The sequence below is a fragment of the Anabrus simplex genome, chromosome 1, assembly GCF_040414725.1.
Source record: "Anabrus simplex isolate iqAnaSimp1 chromosome 1, ASM4041472v1, whole genome shotgun sequence".
NCBI classification, from domain to species: domain Eukaryota; kingdom Metazoa; phylum Arthropoda; class Insecta; order Orthoptera; family Tettigoniidae; genus Anabrus; species Anabrus simplex.
The window spans coordinates 718,915,055-718,932,670 of record NC_090265.1 but is presented as its reverse complement, the minus strand read 5'-3'; the positions used below and the strand labels follow the sequence as shown (position 1 = coordinate 718,932,670).

General features: G+C 39.3%; 1 protein-coding gene across 3 annotated transcripts in view; it reads right to left on the bottom strand.

Moving 5' to 3' along the window:
* The window catches only part of Mnat9 (microtubule-associated Nat9), a 62,890-nt gene that overhangs the window by 44,244 nt on the left and 1,030 nt on the right, over positions 1 to 17,616 (bottom strand). For all 3 annotated transcript variants that reach the window (XM_067136054.2, XM_067136053.2, XM_067136055.2), the window contains one exon: positions 16,691 to 16,800. In XM_067136054.2, coding sequence (XP_066992155.2) covers positions 16,691 to 16,800 — 110 coding nt within the window. The remainder of the gene's footprint in view (positions 1 to 16,690; positions 16,801 to 17,616) is intronic.

Below are 17,616 nucleotides of genomic sequence, written 5' to 3'. Positions count from 1 at the left end.
CAGCAATACCTGTGGTCGATAGGAAATTCTGCTTCCAAGATACTCTTAATGAAAGTCACATCAAGAGGTGGCTGATACGTGTTGATATCAGTGTGCGTTCACAAAATTCAGACCTCCAGTTAAAACCGCCATTTCTTCTTCTTCTTCTTTTATGACCACATAGGATCACTTTAGTCAGTCCGTCGTTCAGGTCTCTTTGAAGGGATTGTTCGGGCTTTGCGGTCCTCCCAGTACTTCTTCAGACGCTCCGATCTTCGTGCCCTTTCCTCAGTTGAAAATGTGCGTGTTGTTGGTTTGTTTTGTGTAAGGGTAAAGCGGAGGTTTGTATTCTTGAGTTTTGTATTCAATTTTATCTTATTTTTGGTGTCTTCTGTTGTAAGGCCTATTTCCACCATTTAATGTAAAGTTTTTTATTTTTTATTTTTATTTATTATCGAGCAGAGCTCAAGATTCGGCGGTGGAGGATGTTGCCGCTGGTGAGTTGATAGAGTCGGTGGAATTATTTAATTCTTTACATTATACTGAAAATTTGTCATGCAACCATCATTGAAAGATATTTTTGAAGAAGTCAATCGAACATTTTTTGTTGCTGTAAATTGAAGTCAATTGAAATTTTTTTGTTGCTGTAAATTCGTGTACATTTCTATGTGTTTTAAATTTTGTGAAATTTGTGGATTTAAAGAATTTTCAGGACTTACAGGAAAGACTGTGAACTGTTGATATTTAATAATCATTATGAGTGTTGGAAGACACTGATATTGGAGATCTCCAGTAATATGTTTGTTGTAACCAACTTTTTGCATCACCCTGTAGTTGCCACGTGGGGGCTTCGATCACAAAATCGCCGGGTTTCGCAATCGAAACCTCTAGAATATATTTCCCACATTACCATATATGGTGCTGTAATGCCATTAGCAAAAATAACATTAATTTGTATTGGTGAAACTTCGGGGCGAATCATAGGTAGCTTCCCTGATTGGCTGTTGAGTATTTCCTAATTTCCGGCCTTTTGGCTCCTCAGCAGGAGCAAGGCTTTGTTCAACGTCTTAACAATCGGACACACCTTGTAAGGTGGTCCGCTTAGCGGCTCCAGTCATCCCGCGGTAAGCATGTTTTCTTTTCTCAAGTGTTAAATTTAAACGTAAATTCTTTTGTTCGGAGTTTACCTTAGACCCTGGTTTTCACCGTTTTGATTTTGTAATGCCTTAGTTCGTCAGCTAGGTATATCCTTTGTTTTGGAGGCATTTCCTTTTATTAACCTTTTGTGTAAATGTAAACTTTAATTTTTTTCTTCCGAGTTGCCTCCAGTAATTCCGCGTCAATTTAGTGTACACCTGTTGAGCTATGCGTCCCTCACTGATGTGTATTAGGAGAGGACTGCCCCTCTATAGGCCTCTGCGGTAAATTTATTTCTGTTGTTACCTTTCCTTGTAACATTTTTCAACTTGCCTTGTAAGATGTTTATAATTATGTCATATTCCCTGTTAATTTTTCGTTGTAAATTTTAACGTCGAAGTTATGCTTACCTATTTAAATGTAATTGTAATATTGTGTAGATATTTACTTTTCTGAAGAACTACCGATAGGAACCTCGTGGTTTGATTTAACCTTTTTCTTAATTGATTATGTTATCCTTTTAATTGGTGTTCTTTATACCTTGTTTAGATTCTATATGTTGAGTAAAGTCAGACAAAAGGGTTAATGTTCTCACGTTTCTTTCCCTACAACGTCATGTAAGATCTCGTCCTCTGTAGGGTTTCCCGACCTGCTTCCCATACATCCTTTCTCTTGTTGTCATGTTGGTTATCCTGTGTTGCCTGTAGGGTTTCCCGACCTGCTTCCCATGCATCCTTTCTCTTGTTGTCATGTTGGTTATCCTGCATTGCCATGTGTGGTTGAAATTTAAAATGTTTTTCCGGGTGTATCGTCGGCTGACGTTATTCTTTCAGGTTTGTTATTTTGGATTATTAAATCATTACTTGTTTTATATGTACCTTGTATTATGTCCTCTCTTCTGTAAAAGGGGGGGTTACAGTAATGATGGGAAAAATCTGTCTTCTGTTGTTCAGTTTCCTTCTAACTTTGTTCCCAATGATCGTTCTTTGCCACTTAAATTTTCTTCTCAAACCTTTTTGAGTGAGGGCTCATCATTTGCACCCCGTACTTCTCATACTATAATAATAATAATTTCTAGCCAGGTGCAACCCTTGTCAGACCCTCCGATGAAGGTGGGCGGTAACTGCGTATTATTGTGGTGGAGGATAGTGTTATGTGTGGTGTGTGAGTTGCAAAGATGTTGGGGACAACACAAACACCTAGCCCCTGAGCCATTGGATCTAACAAATGAAGGACAAAATCCCCGACCCGGCCAGGAATCGAACCCAGGACCTTCTGAAACGGAGGCCAGTACGCTGACTATTCAGCTAACGAGTCGGACATTTCTCATACTGTTTTGACCATTAATAATGTCCCTTCAGTTTAATCTTTGCAAAATATATTTTCCCATCTTCATTTTTCTCCTACTGCCCATTGTATTTCGGCCTCAAATCAACCTGTTGATGTTCTTGGTCATATTTCTCTTACTGTCAAAATTCGACATTTTCCCTGGCCGTTTACCTTTCTTGTTGTTTCTGACTTATCTTCCCGTATTATTTTGGGGTATGATTTTTATTTCCATATTGGCCTCATTTTTGATTCACTGAACTCTACGGTTTCTTTTCGTTTTTCTTCAACAGTCATTCCATTAATTAATAAGGCTGATTATCCTTCTTTAACCTCATCGATGTCTCCTAGTATCAATTCTATTCATTCTGATCAAATTGCCTCTTTGTTAACGGAATTTTCTGACGTTATCACTCCTGTTCCTGGTACAGTAAAAAATTTCAAGGCTCATATTGACTTAATCGATACTACTCCGGTTCACTCATCCCCTTATTTTTTAAGCCCTCCTAGAATGAAAATTTTGAACCAATTAGTTGATAAAATGCTTCAAGACAAAACTATAATTCCTTCTTCTTCTAATTATGCCTCCCCAGCCTTTATCGTCAATAAACCGGATGGATCTTCAAGATTTATCATGGATTATAGGAAATTAATGCCCGGATACTCTATGATGCTTATCCTATGCCCAAATTGCAATCCGCTTTTCAACATTTTTCCAATGCCAATATTACTCCATTTTTGATCTTAATTCTGCATACAACCAAATTCCCTTAGATGAAATTAGCTCCCGTTACACTGTTTTAATTACTCCTAATGGTCTTTTTCAGTTTCAAAAAGTTCCTTTTGGCCTAAATTTAGGTTCCCAAATTATGCAGCGCTTTGTTGATTCACTTTTTTCTGACATAAAATATCAAAATCTGTTCCCATTTATCAACGACATTCTTATTTATTCCCCTGATCTTCAAACTCACCTACAACATGTTCGTGAAGTCCTAACACGTCTTTGCTCGGTGGCTTTAACGGTAAATCCTACCAAAGTCTTAATTGCTCAAACCTCGATTAAGTTTTTAGGACATATTCTCAGTTCTAATGGTGTCGCTGTCGATTCAGATAGGGGTTTTGCTCTTTACAAGGTGCCTCTTCCTAAGAACTTAAAGCAGTTACGTTCTTTTCTCGGCATGGTGGGCTTTTATGGCAAATATATACCAAATTTTTCCCATATTTCTGAACCTCTTATTGAAATGCAAAGGCATAAAGTTTCACTGGGATGAACCACAACAAAATGCCTCTTCCTGTTTGAAGGCCAAATTATAACAAGCTCTTCTTCTACAAATCCCTGATTTTAATATCAAGTTTGAACTTTCTACGGATGCTTCCGATGTCGCCATTGGCGCTGTTTTGCAATAAACTGTGCCTATTTTAGTTACTTATTGTCACCTGTGGAACGAAATTATTCCTTATGTGAACAGGAAACACTTGCCTTAATCCTTTCAATTGAACATTTTGCGGAGTATCTCGATCATCGAGAGTTTATCGTGAGCACTGATAACCAAGCTCTTTCTTGGTCACTTAATAATGCCCCGAAAATTGGACGCACTGCTCGTTGGCTGCTTCGTTTGTCAAATTTTAAATTCTCTCTGAAATTTGTCTCTGGCTTTCAAAATTTGGTAGCTGATGTGTTGTCCTGCCTCTTTGAAGATCATCATAATGATTCTGAGATAAACAACCTTCCGGTTGCTACTGTAAATTCTGTTTTTTCTCTCAAAAATTTCCCTTTGTGTGTCTTTTCAGTCATGTCAAGACCATCAGATCCTTGATCCATACTGTCAAAAATTAAAAAATGATATTTCATCTAATAATTATTCTGGTCCCTTTCGTATTGTAAATCAACTCATTGTCTTCAAACCTACCCCTCAGGGTACTCCTCATTTGGTTCTTCCTTCCACCTTAAATCCCATGATATTTTGGAATGGTGAAATCTTATTCTCGCATTGCCTCTCAGTTTTATTGGCCCCAAATGCGAAAGGATGTTTTCTCTTGGGTCCGATCTTGTGACTTATGTCAAAAGCACAAGCCCCCAAATCATCAACCTTTCGGGACATATGCTGCCTCCCCCTCTACTTACCCGGCGGAGAAATTCTACATCGATATTGTCGGTCCTTTGGTTAAATCGTGTAAATCAAACTCCTACATATTTACCTTATTGGATGGTTTTTCAAAATTTCTTGTTGTGCGTCCATTACGTAACATTTCTTCTCAGATTATTATTAAATTACTAACTAATCAAGTTTTTCCTCTTATAAGCATTCCAAAAATCCTGGTCTCTGATAATGCCGCTATTTTTACTTCAAACGTTTTCTAAAACTATAGTTTTTCCTATGGAATCAAAAAATTTTGTACCCCACCTTATCACCCTCAGGCAAATACTGTTGAGTGTTACCACCGGAATCTTAAATCTTTTCTTTCTATCTTTCAGTCCCAAGATCAAAAATCATGGGATACCGAACATCCTTACTTTTGTTTAGCTTTAAATGCTACTGTTAATGACTCTACCTCCTTTTCTCCCGCCAAGCTATTCTTGGGAAGAGATCTTTATTGCATACCCCTCCTCATCTGCTTACTGACTCTCTATTACAGGAAGCTCCTCGTAATTTAAATCATGCTAGAGATCTTCACAGGTAAACATGTAATTCCTGCCCTGCCCTCCCAACTTTAAGATCTTTGACAAAGTTTTGTTTAAAAACCACCCCATTAGTTCTACCCAACATCACATTTCGGCTAAGCTTTCTCCTCATACCGAGCTCGATAGCTGCAGTCGCTTAAGTGCGGCCAGTATCCAGTATTCGGGAGATAGTAGGTTCGAACCCCACTGTCGGCAGCCCTGAAAATGGTTTTCCTTGGTTTCCCATTTTCACACCAGGCAAATGCTGGGGCTGTACCTTAATTAAGGCCACGGCCGCTTCCTTCCCACTCCTAGCCCTTTCCTGTCCCATCGTCGCCATAAGACCTAAACATGTCGGTGCAACGTAAACCAACTAGCAAAAAAAAAACACTTTCTCCTCATTGGATCGGCCCATACCGAATCCTTTCTTTCCTTTCTTCGGTTACTGCTCAATTACAGTCTATTTCCAACCCTCAGGATATTCAGAAGGCTCATTTTTCCAAACTTATGAAATTTTCTTCTTGAATCCTGTTTTTTTCTTTTCTTTTCTGTCCTTACGTATGGAGGGAGAGTTCATTCAAAATTTGTTTTATGGTAGTTATGCTTACGTTATGTCTACACTGATTACTCTGGTCCCATTTTTGGGAATTTATCTATTTGCTTTGTGTTTTTGGCTCACCCAGTCCCTTTCCCTTCCATCCACACATACTTGATGTCAGACTCTCCCATGCCCTTTTTTGAATTGTAATTTCTTTTACTTGGCGTCTCCTTTTGGTCTTTTCCAAATTTTCATTGGAAATTTTCTATCTATTTATATTGGCCACTATTTTTTTTTTTTAATGTAATTTAATTCAGTCCGGACCGCTTCTCTTGTTGTCGCTCCCCTTTTTTCTCTTCTCCTTTCATTTTGCCTTTTCTCTTTCTCTTTTCCCTATTCTCCCTGTTTTGCTTGCTTCTTTGTTTTCCAAACGTCTGCTCTTCCTTTGTTTTTGTTTCCGATACTGCGCTTCTTCTGGTTGCCAATCGTCGATTCCTGAGAAGGCGCCGCTCATGGACATCGCTGCTGCTTCGCCAACCTGCTTTCGCCCATCCTTCGGATTCTGACCGGTGGCAGGAATATGTAACGTGCTCCTGCCATAACCTTTGTATCTATGTTTCTACGAGTTTCTGGAATAATCTTCGCATCTACGTCTCTACATACTCCGACAATATCTTCGTATTTACACTGGATTATCTACTTTCTACCTTTATTATTATAACCTGCTTTTGCCATCTACGCTTCTACGTATTAATGGTTTAATCTTATTTGGTGCTCACCGGTCTCTCCGCTCCTGTAACTCACTGCATACTGACTGCCGCTCTGTGTCTACCTACCACTACCTACGTCACCTAAACCTTCTCGAAAATACTAGTCTTTCCTTCCTTGCGTATATATAATGGACAGCCTCGCTCGTCTAACCAGCCTGGCATCGACTTGTGTACAATGTATGTGTGTGTATGTGTGGAGAAGCCACTGTCCTTGTGCGGATTGCTGTGCGATGCAGATTTCTATTCTGTCCAACTGGAAACTTAACATCGTTGGATCTGGGTGAGCTAAAAATTCCACATGCTAATTATTGGAACTCTAAGCTAAGCCCTTCAGGCATGCTGGCTGTTTATTCACTCTAGTTTTTGAAGGCCTTGATCTGTGCCTTAACTCTTACTATTTTCTCCTGATTTAAATTTTTACGTCATGAAAAGTATTAATGTGGACCAAGGGTGACCAATGTCGACATAATTTACTCAAGCATTCAAAAGAGCACAGTAACGGGTGGATGAACTCTCTCAAGCTTGCGCAGTGGGATTCCTACTTTATTTTTCCTCTCTTATCCTTGCTATTATTGTTTTCCTTTTTCTCCTTCCCTCCTCCTTTCATTTAGATTGTACCATTTTTGTAAAACATCCTGGAGGTGTAGGATTTAAATTGTGGCCAAATATTATTGTTGTCATGGAAAAAGGTTGCTCTTTGAAAAGTTTATGTCTGTTTTCCCAAAAAGAATGTTATATGACATGATAATGTGTGAAACATTTTGAAAATTGTAAGAAATCCTGTCTAGTAGTTCTTTTTATTCCCCTCTTATATTGTGAATTGTCAAACTTTCTTCTTTTTAATGAAAGTAGGAACTGCATTAATGGTCTTCATCCATGTTTATCTCGGACCTCTTTAGATCCTATATTAATCTGTGTTACTGTGCAAAGATATTATTCTAATACAGTTGTTTATCTGAGCTATCGAATGGTGGTTCTTGCCTTTTATTGCGCACCTACCACGGAACCTCTCCCTCTATTCCCCCAGTGTTCCTTCCTGTCACTCTGCTCGTTGCTATTTTGTTTACGTAAAATCTTGGTGCAACCAACCTTGTTAGAAAAATTGGTGAAATATTATTACCATTACTTTTGAATCGTCCTGTTTTTCTTACAGCGGTGATGAAAATATACTGTGCAGAATTAACTTATGTTGTAAACTTTGCCACAAACAGGATTTCTGTTCCTGAACATCAACAGTTAGTAGGACTGGCCCCATGCTTGTGCTATGCTTAGTTGGGACCGTTAGGAGTGGGCTGTTGGAAATTTCTCGCTATTTGGTCATACACATGTAATGTGTAATGTGTAATTTGGTCATGATGCCGGAGCAATTATGCAATGCATAATTATAAAATTTATTCCTTGTGAAGGAGTTACAGCGGCGGAAATTTACCAGAGACTGACTGCACAGTTTGGTGATCAAACATTGTCAAGGACGCATGTGTTTGCTTGGCATAAAAAGTTCAAGAAAGGACGAAAATGTGTGGAAATTCAGCAACACGATCACCATTCTCAGACCAGCATTACAGACGGAAACATTTAAGTGGTTAAAGACATTACTAATGATGATCGACGGGCGAGAGTATCAGAGATTACAGAACAAGTCGGAATCAGTTATGGAAGCTGTCAAGCAATCATCACAAACGACCTACAGTTCTGTAAAGTGTGTTCCAGATGGGTCCCTCGCCTTCTGACCAAAAATCTGAAGTTGAGACGTTTGGAGGTCTGTCAGAGGCTTACAGCAAGGTTTGCGGAAGGAGGTGATGCATTTCTGAGTCGGATTGTCACCTGCGATGAAACATGGGTCCACCACTACACTCCTGAATCCAAACAAGCCAGTAAGGAGTGGCAGAAGGAAGGGGAGGCAGCACCAGTGAAAGCCAAGACTCGACTGTCACCTGGCAACGATCTTGCAACAGTTTTTTTTCGATCGGCGAGGTATTTTGCTGATTGATTTTTTGCATGAGCAACGCACAATCAATGCTGCTTAGTACTGCGAGCTGTTGAACAAGGCGAGGGTTGCATATCGACACAAAAGACGAGACCAACCGATTCGACAGGTCATCCTCCTCCACGACAATGTGCGACCACATACTGCAGCACTAACTGTCTCCAAGCTACAGGAAATGCACTGGACTATATCGATCATCCTTCTTACAGCCTGGACTTATCGCCCTGTGATTTCCATCTGTTTGGACCACTTAAAGAAGCTCTAGGAGGTCAACGATTTGAAGATGACGAGAGTGTGTAAAACTTTGTGCGCAACTGGCTGGTGACACGACCCCGTTCTTTTTACAATGGGGGCATCAAAAAGCTGCCCATACATTGGGACAAATACATTTCCAAAGCAGGAAACTATGTGGAAAAATAAATTGTAATTGCTTTGTGTTTTCAAAAAATGAATTTAAATAAAAAATAAAATCCCATTTATATTTCATCCCCCCTCATACTTATATAAATAAGCTTTCCTTGACTTTTACCAGTCGGGCCTTAAGAAAACGCATAGTACCATGAGAGCTCTGCTGTGAGTGTCAGATGACATTAGATATGCAATGGACAACGTCGGCCGCTACTCGTTTCCGAGAATACGTGTTTGTCCTGCAGTTCCTCTTAAAGTCTGTTGGCTCTGTGGAGATGTCATTGATGACTGATCAAGCCAATCTTTGTATGACATGCGGCCACACAAGTCACATCTAAAGGTGGGTGGAGGACGTGATTGGATCTAATGTAGTTTCCGCTTTTCATGTCTTTCAATTTCTTGTCTGCAACATGCCTGCTCAAAAAGTGAGGCGCCTTCTGCAGTAATTTTGTGCCAGAGAACACGGTTTTGTGCAGTTGTTGCCCAGCTGTTAGCATTTATGTTGGTGTTATTCATAGTCTTCTTAAGCTGGTCTTTATAATGTTTCAAAGGAGCACTCTGAGGCCTTTTGCCATGACCAATCTCACCATAGAGAAGTTGTTTAGGCAGTCTGCTATCATTCATATGCTGGATGTGACTAACCCATCTAAGCCGATGAGCGATGATGAAGGCTTCTATGCTGTTCATATGCACCTTGTCAAGAACTGCCACATTACTTATGTAGTCATCCCATTTGATGTTCATGATGGATCTAAGTTTCTGCTGATGGAAGCGTTCCAGTTTCTTTATGTCACGACGATAAAGTGTCCAGGTTTCACATCCATATAGTAATGTTGTTATGACTACAGCTCGGTACACCATTAGTTTAGTATATAATTTGAGATTCTTATTCAAGAAAACTTGGTGAGAGAGGCAGCCGTAAGCTGCATGGGCAGAGCATATTCTATTTTCCACGTCCTTTTCTAAGTTGCAGTGTGTAATTAGAATACTACCAAGGTAGATGATTTGGTCTACTTGTTCAAGAGGTGTTCCTGCTATGGTGACATTTAGTTCAGGGACAGTACCACCTGGATCCGGCTGCGCAAGTACTTTAGTCTTAGTGGTTGTTGATGGTCAGACCAAATCGTTCATAAGCTTGCTTAAAACAGTTGATGGTTGTTTGAAGTTTCTCAGGTGTATGGGCAGGTGTTGCATTGTCATCAGCATACTGAAGCTCCATTATTCGAGTATTACGAGTCAATCTCTGAGAACGGAGCCTGGTTTGGTTGAACAGTCTGCCATCATACCAAAACTTAATTTCCACACCCACATGATCGATAAGTAGAAGTCTCGTGAAGCATGGCTGACAAGTACAGGGCGAAAAGAGTGGGGGCAAGCACACAGCCTTAATTAAGCCCATTTGTGATAGGATATTATTCTGATAGCTCATTCTGGTGAAGAACTCGTTCAACCATTCTATCATGAAGAGCCTGGATTAAGCCTACAAAATGGTCAGGACAGCCAAAGCGCAGTAATACCATCCACATAGCTTCTCTAGGAACAGAATCAAAGGCCTTTTCTAGATCGTGAAATACCAAAAGAAGCAGGACTTGTTTTTCTCTGCATTTTTCGATTTGTCTAGCCCAAAAGATCATGTCAATGGTATCTCTTGAGGCCCGAAACCCAGACTGAGACTCAGGGAGTACCATTTTGGAGACAGTCTGAAGACGGTTCAACAAAATCCTTGCCAGAACTTTTCCTCCTATGGATAGGAGGGAAATGCCGCGATAATTGCCACAGACACCTCGATCACCTTTCTTGAAAATGGTTACTATGGTGGCATTTTTCATGTCGGCAGGCACCTTCTGTGTTTCCCAAATTACTAGAATTAGGGAGAAAATCCTGGTCTTCAAATATAGTCCTCCACTTTGAATAAGTTCTAGAGGGATGTTATCTGCTCCGGGAGATTTTCTTGGTTTCATACTTTTGAGGGCTTTGGTGAATTCATGGAAGGTTGATTGGACTGCCATCCACAGTTGCAGTGGATGTTGTGGCACATGTTGGAGGAAGTTTTCGGCAGCAGTTGAGCTTCGATTCAAAAGTAGGCTGAAGTGTTCCTTCCAGCGTCTTAATATGTCTTGACTGTCTGTAAGGATGGTGTTATTGTCAATGGCTTTCAGTGCACCTGATGAAGAGCGACAGGGCCCAAAAATTTCCTTTAGTTTTTCATAGAAATTCCAAAGGTCTCTGGTATCGGACAAAGTCTGGAGTTCCTTGGCTTTCTGTTGCCACCATTCATTTTTCATCTGTCTTATATTAGCCTGACATTTCATCTTAAGCTCTTGGAAAGATGCTTTCTTCACTACAGAGGAAGGGTCTTGTGTATGGGATAAGTACGCTTCCCTTTTTTTTACTAATTAGTTTCAGGATGTTTTCATTATCATCAAACCAATCATTTCTCTTCCTTTTCTCGTAGCTAATTGTTCTTTCTGCCGAATCTTTGATGATACTTTGAAGTGTGGCCCATTCCTGCTCCACATCCTTGGTATTGATTGGATTGGAAGTCAGCTGCTCTGTGATGGCATTTTGGAATTCTTTAGCAATGGTTTCATTTTGAAGTTAGGAGGTATTAAATTTCTTCCTTGAAGGGTTAATGGACAACAAACATGTATCAATACTTATTCTTTTAGATTTCAGTAACGCATTTGATACTGTTGATTCAAAGTTGCTTCTTTACAAATTACAGTCCTTAAACTTTAGCCAGAAAGTGCTAGAATTTTTCTATTCCAACATCACGAACCGCTGGCAGTGTATAGTTGTAAATAGTAATAAATCAACGTGATGAACAAATAATCTTGGTGTCCCACAAGAACCCTCTCCTGTTCACTTTATATATAAATGATAACATCAGATCAATTAAGATTTGCAAGTACCATTTTTATGCTGATGATTAGCAAATTTATTACCACACTAGAACTAACAATATACAACAAGCAATATGTAATTTAAATGCTGATCTGAGCTAATTAATGATTATGCAATTAAAAACAACCTTAAATTAAACACCCACAAAACGCTAGCCATGTTTTTTCTGTCGGCTGATGATGACATAGATATGTGTCAAAACCGGTCCCAAACCAAATTAAACATGTTGTGACATTAATTTGTGCAACAGTTTATCATTGTATTGAATAGGTGGAACATCTCTCTTTTTAGCATTGTGATTCTCAGTTCAATATGGATCAATTATGAAGTTTTTAACTTTATATACATCAAGGACTCTTAATATTTTAAAACATAATTTTAAACAGTACTGTTATACCTTATCGTTAATCAGTTACTAACCTTGGAGTTATTATAACGGAAACTTTAAATTGGTCAGCGCAAGTTACAAATATCTGTAAAAAGGTTTATTGTGGCTTGCACCCCCTTAAAAGAGAAAATACTTTTAAAACAGAAAAGCATTACCCCAATCACTAAAAATTCAACTTGTTCAGTAGTTATTATTTCCCATTTTCGACTACTGTGATGTAATTTTTATGGATATATCAAATGAATTAAGCTTGGAACAAAAATGCATTTAAAATGCTTGCTTTAGATATAGATTTACGGTATGATACTCAAGTTTCTCTCTACTATAAACAATTATCTTGGCTACGACTAGACGACAGACGTAAACTACATTCAACTCTTGTGGACCACGTGTTTTCAGAAGACATCCCTGCTTATCTCTTTAGCAATTTTCATCACCTTGGTTTCTTACATCTCCATGTTACTCGCTCAGTGTTCCTCCTAGAGATATCTGTCCATATAATATCGATCATTGACTGTCACCTCCTCAGGATGGTGGAATGCTCTCCCCAAAGACATCAAGGATGTTGCATCAACAAGTACATTTAGAACCTCTTACCAGCAGTTCCTCGTTAACTGCTTCCAACAAGGTACCTGTATGATTGGAACAAGTGATTGTGTGTGAAAATGATGTTATGAGATTATTGTACAATTAAAGAAAATATTGGGTTAATACGATCACACAAATCTGTAACTTTCATCCTAATTAGATTGAGCTCTTCCTGACTTTTGACTTTCTGATTTAACAGTGTACATCAACAATTTAATGAAATTTAAAATATCAGTAGAAGTAAACATGGTTAGTATCATTCATTCATTTATTCATGAACATAACAGGCGTTCAGCCCCAAATACATGTTCACAATAAAATAATCCAACCTAAGCCACCACACTCCACCATATAAACAAACACAAACAGAACAAACACCACATAATAACCTACCGTCTGGCCGAGTCATCACCCCTGGTGAGAAGAAGGCCGCCAACCCAATGATGACTCGACCGGCCCTTCCCGTGGAGACCTCCTGAAGGCCCCAAGATCCAACCAGATTACAATGCTTTCCCTCTCACCATTCCACTCCTAATTGTAAGCCACCCCGTTCACAACAATAAATAAAATAATCAAATCTCAATAATAATAATAATAATAATAATAATGGACAACTCCTATCACAAAAAAGGGTAAGGAAAGAAATTACCGTATCCCCTGGGCATGCCATGAGGTTCGTTAGATACTCCGGAAACGTACAACCCCCAAAATAGAGTCACCACAGCAGTCATCCTCAGAACCTCGTGCCATGCCCCTCATTCCGTTGAATTAAAACCCCAGAATCAAGAGAGAAATAATAATAATAATAATAATAATAATAATAATAATAATAATAATAATAATAATAATAATAATAATATATGATAGCATTATTCCTAGCAGTCATTAGCTGTAGCTGTCACTTACTCAATGTTAAATCATGCTCATCAAGTGTCCTTATTGCGCACTGCACTTGCATCACATTATTGTTCCTGACCTACACCTAATCAATAGTCCAAACAACACACTCAGCATTTCAGCACTAGCACACCTAATCAATACTCCAAACAACAACACTCAGCATTTCAGCACTTGCATTCCAACCAACTCTAACACAAACAGAAAGACCTTGCCTTCATGCAATCCCAAATCATTACCCAACTCCACATACTTAACTAAGTACTCGACAAAGTTTCCATTTCAGATACACCACCAAATCAAAATTTACAAACTCTAAAATTTGCAAAATAACACCACTTCTCACCACATTTCAACAATAGTCCTCAATAACTTCAACCATTTTATACCACCACTTCTCCAACACCTCATTTCAGCAATATGACACATCATAACTTTAATCATAACACATAATCATAAATACCAAGCCCTCAATAACTCTTCATATCACTTCTCTATCACCACATTTCAACCATCTTATACCACCACTTCTCCAATACCACATTTCAGCAATAGCCCTCAATAACTTATCCATCTCCGCCCTTTCCAAGACCACATTTCAGCAATATAGCACCAGCTCCACCTCATATACCACCTCTCCATCCAAAAAAAAAATTTCAGTAATAAACAATCAGATTAAATACCAAACCGCCTTCACTTACAACTTACTCATGAGTACATCACCACTTCTCCATACTTCTCCAACACCGTATTTCAACATATACCACCTCTACTTCTTCGACAATAACATTCACCTTCTACCATCCACCATCTTATATCACCACTTCTCCAACACCACATTTCAACAATATAACACCTCCTAACTTAATCATAACACATAATCATAAATACTAAGCCCTCAATAACTTCTAACACCACATTTCAGCAATATAACACAGCCCTCAATAACTTCAACCATTTTATACCACCACTTCTCCAGCACCTCATTTCAGCAATATGACACATCATAACTTAATCATAACACAAAATCATAAATACCAAGCCCTCAATAACTCTACATATCACTTCTCCATCACCACGTTTCAACCATCTTATACCACCACTTCTCCAATACCACCCACCATCTTATATCACCACTTCTCCAACATCACATTTCAACAATATAACACCTCCTAACTTAATCATAACACATAATCATAAATACCCAGCCCTCAATAACGTCCAACTCCACATTTCAGCAATATAACACCAACTCCACCTCATATAACACAGCATAACTTACATACCACTTCTCCATCACCACATTTCAGCCTCCACAAATAAATACCATCATAACTTCCAACTCCACAAATACCACCTCCATCTCTTAATTACTTACTTACTCACTTTATTATTGTTTTTGCTTCTTGTTACAATACCCTCATTACTTTTCGTAGCTCCCCACATGACCGTTAAGTCTCTATTTCTCCCTCTGGTCCAACTCTGTTCGTTTGCCAGCCTTCTGCCCATGCCTCTATCCCAACTCAGAGTGAGACACCCCCCGAGTGCCTCTGACGTCACCTTTTTACCCTGCGCTTCTCTTACTTCGCTGCTTTCACTCCCCTGCCTTTCTTCTTCACTGCTTATGGTTACCTTTTCACTTGGCACCTCTCCCTGGGCTTCTTCACTGTTTATGATCACATTTTCACTTGGCACCTCTCCCTGACCCTCTTCACACTGCACACTGTTACTGATATCTCTCCTCACTTCCCCACCTTTCGTTGCACTACTCACTTTTTCTTTGTCTTCTTTTATCCTCCTGTCTAAGTCAATCAATCTACTTACAGACCAGATTCTCTTCCAATTTCTGCCTGCTACCACTAGTTCTTGCCCTTTAATAGTCGCCCTCAACCCTTGATTTATTGCACGAATCTTGTGTTTTCTGAGTATTTTCTCGTTCCTAATCGCCTCCCATCCCACATCTCTCTTGATCCATATTTTCTCTCTCTGCACATTACTCGCATTTCTTATCACAGCATCAGCCATCAACGTAGAAAACAGTTCTAGTTTGATAGGCCTGTTGCCCCTAATTTTTCCCACCCTCTGCACATCGTCTATATCTACTTCACTAAAGTTAAGTTTCAATTTCCCTTGTATTAAGTCCACTACTTTATAAGTTGTAAGTACTTTGTCTTCTCTCAACTCCTCAGGCACACCATATATAAATAAGCACTTCTTTCTTCGATATAAAGTATTGGCTTCCACTTCTACTTTCAGCTTCAAGTTCTCCTCTTCTAATCGTCCTATTTTTTCCCTTAATGTTACAACTTCTTCGGTGTTATGTCTCACTTGTGCTGTTATCTCTTCCGTTTTTTCTCTTAACCATACCTCCATTTTTCCAAACTCCCTGGTTTGTTCCTTAATCATATTTTTAATTTGCTCAAAAGGGCCAACTTCTTCCACCACCTCTTTTACGGCTCTTCTGAATGCGTCCATATTTTCCCTTTCCTCATTTCTACTAGAGGTTGGGCCTGGGTTCAGCTCGACCCCACCAATGCATAGCAAAATTATAATCACCGCCGCTGATGGCAATAGTTCACCTTTTCTCTCCAAATCCATTTTACACCCTCCTAATTTCATTTCTTCTTTCTTCATTCTTCCTTGCCATCTTCCTACTGTCGCCCTGTACTGCTCTACACCCATCATTGTCGGCACACTTCTCCACAACCTTCCTGCACTCGGCACTTTCACCCACACCTCCCACTCCCGGGACCCTCCACTCAATGCGACCTCACTCGTCCGTGGCTTAGGCAAGACTGAAACATGGTTAGTAGTAATTACAGTATTTAAGTCAGATCTAGTACTGCAAAAATTAGTTACATTTTATTTAATATTATTACTTTTGCATTTCCTTGAGTTGTTGTATTGAATAGATAGAAAAACAAGGTGAAACTCTTTATGTTTCACAGAGAACTTTGCTCCATGTCTTCAGAAAAAAATCTCGACTGTTCACGAGGAAGACTTCTACAATTATTGTCGAATAAGTGGTAATAAGTGCAAGAAAGGACCAGGAGCCCTAACTCCACCACAGATAATAAAGGCTTTTATCTATATGATAGAATCTTACTGTCCTCGTCCAGCTCCCAGCTGTCTCGCATAGAGAACTCTTCTTCAAGAGTCAGAGGTTCAGAGGCTGTCAGTTTTTGCAGCTCTTCATTCTTCATCCAGTCATGATACCTGGAACAGGAGGAAGATGCAAATTCCATGCAATACTCCTAAATCACTTTTAATAAACTCCTCATTTAAAGAACAAAATGTTATGAAGATGTTCTGAAAACAAAAATATCACAGCTGGTCATGTACTGTATGTAACTCTGTTTTCAAGACGCACAAAATGGGATCATAACGGCGAAATTTCTGTCTAGAAATGTCCAATATTTGGGTGTTGGAATTGTTTTTAATTTACAATTTTCTTTATATCGCATCGTCACAGATACATCTTGTGGTGTCGATGGGAGGAAGTAGCCATGGCATTAATTAAGTTACAGCTCCAACATTTGATGTCTGTGGCTATAACTTTAATACAGGAGGTAGGCCTAAGTGACTAATTGCACTTCATAGTCAATGAGATTAGACTGAACAATGAGTTCACCAAACCAAACCTCTTGGCACTACAATTCTGATGGGTCTTAGCCTACCAAGCAACGGCTACTCAGCTCAGATTATAGTATGCGAACCTTTTCTTGAGTCCTGAGCTCCATAGTGCTGAATGGGAACTAGGGCTCAAGAAAAGGTTCGCGTACTATAACTTACAGGGTTGTTGCATGATCAGTATGATGATATTCTTGGCTTTATAGACTGAGGCGCTATCTTACCGTCATATAGCTCCTCAACTGTTCTCACGTGGGCAGAGTGGACCTCAAACCAGGCCTTGGATTCAGGTTAAAAAAAAAGAAAATCCCTGACCTAGCTGGAATCAAACCCAGAGATTCCCGGTGAGAAGTAAGCTTGCTACTCCTAGACAGTGTGGAAGGCCAATAAGCTTTTGACACA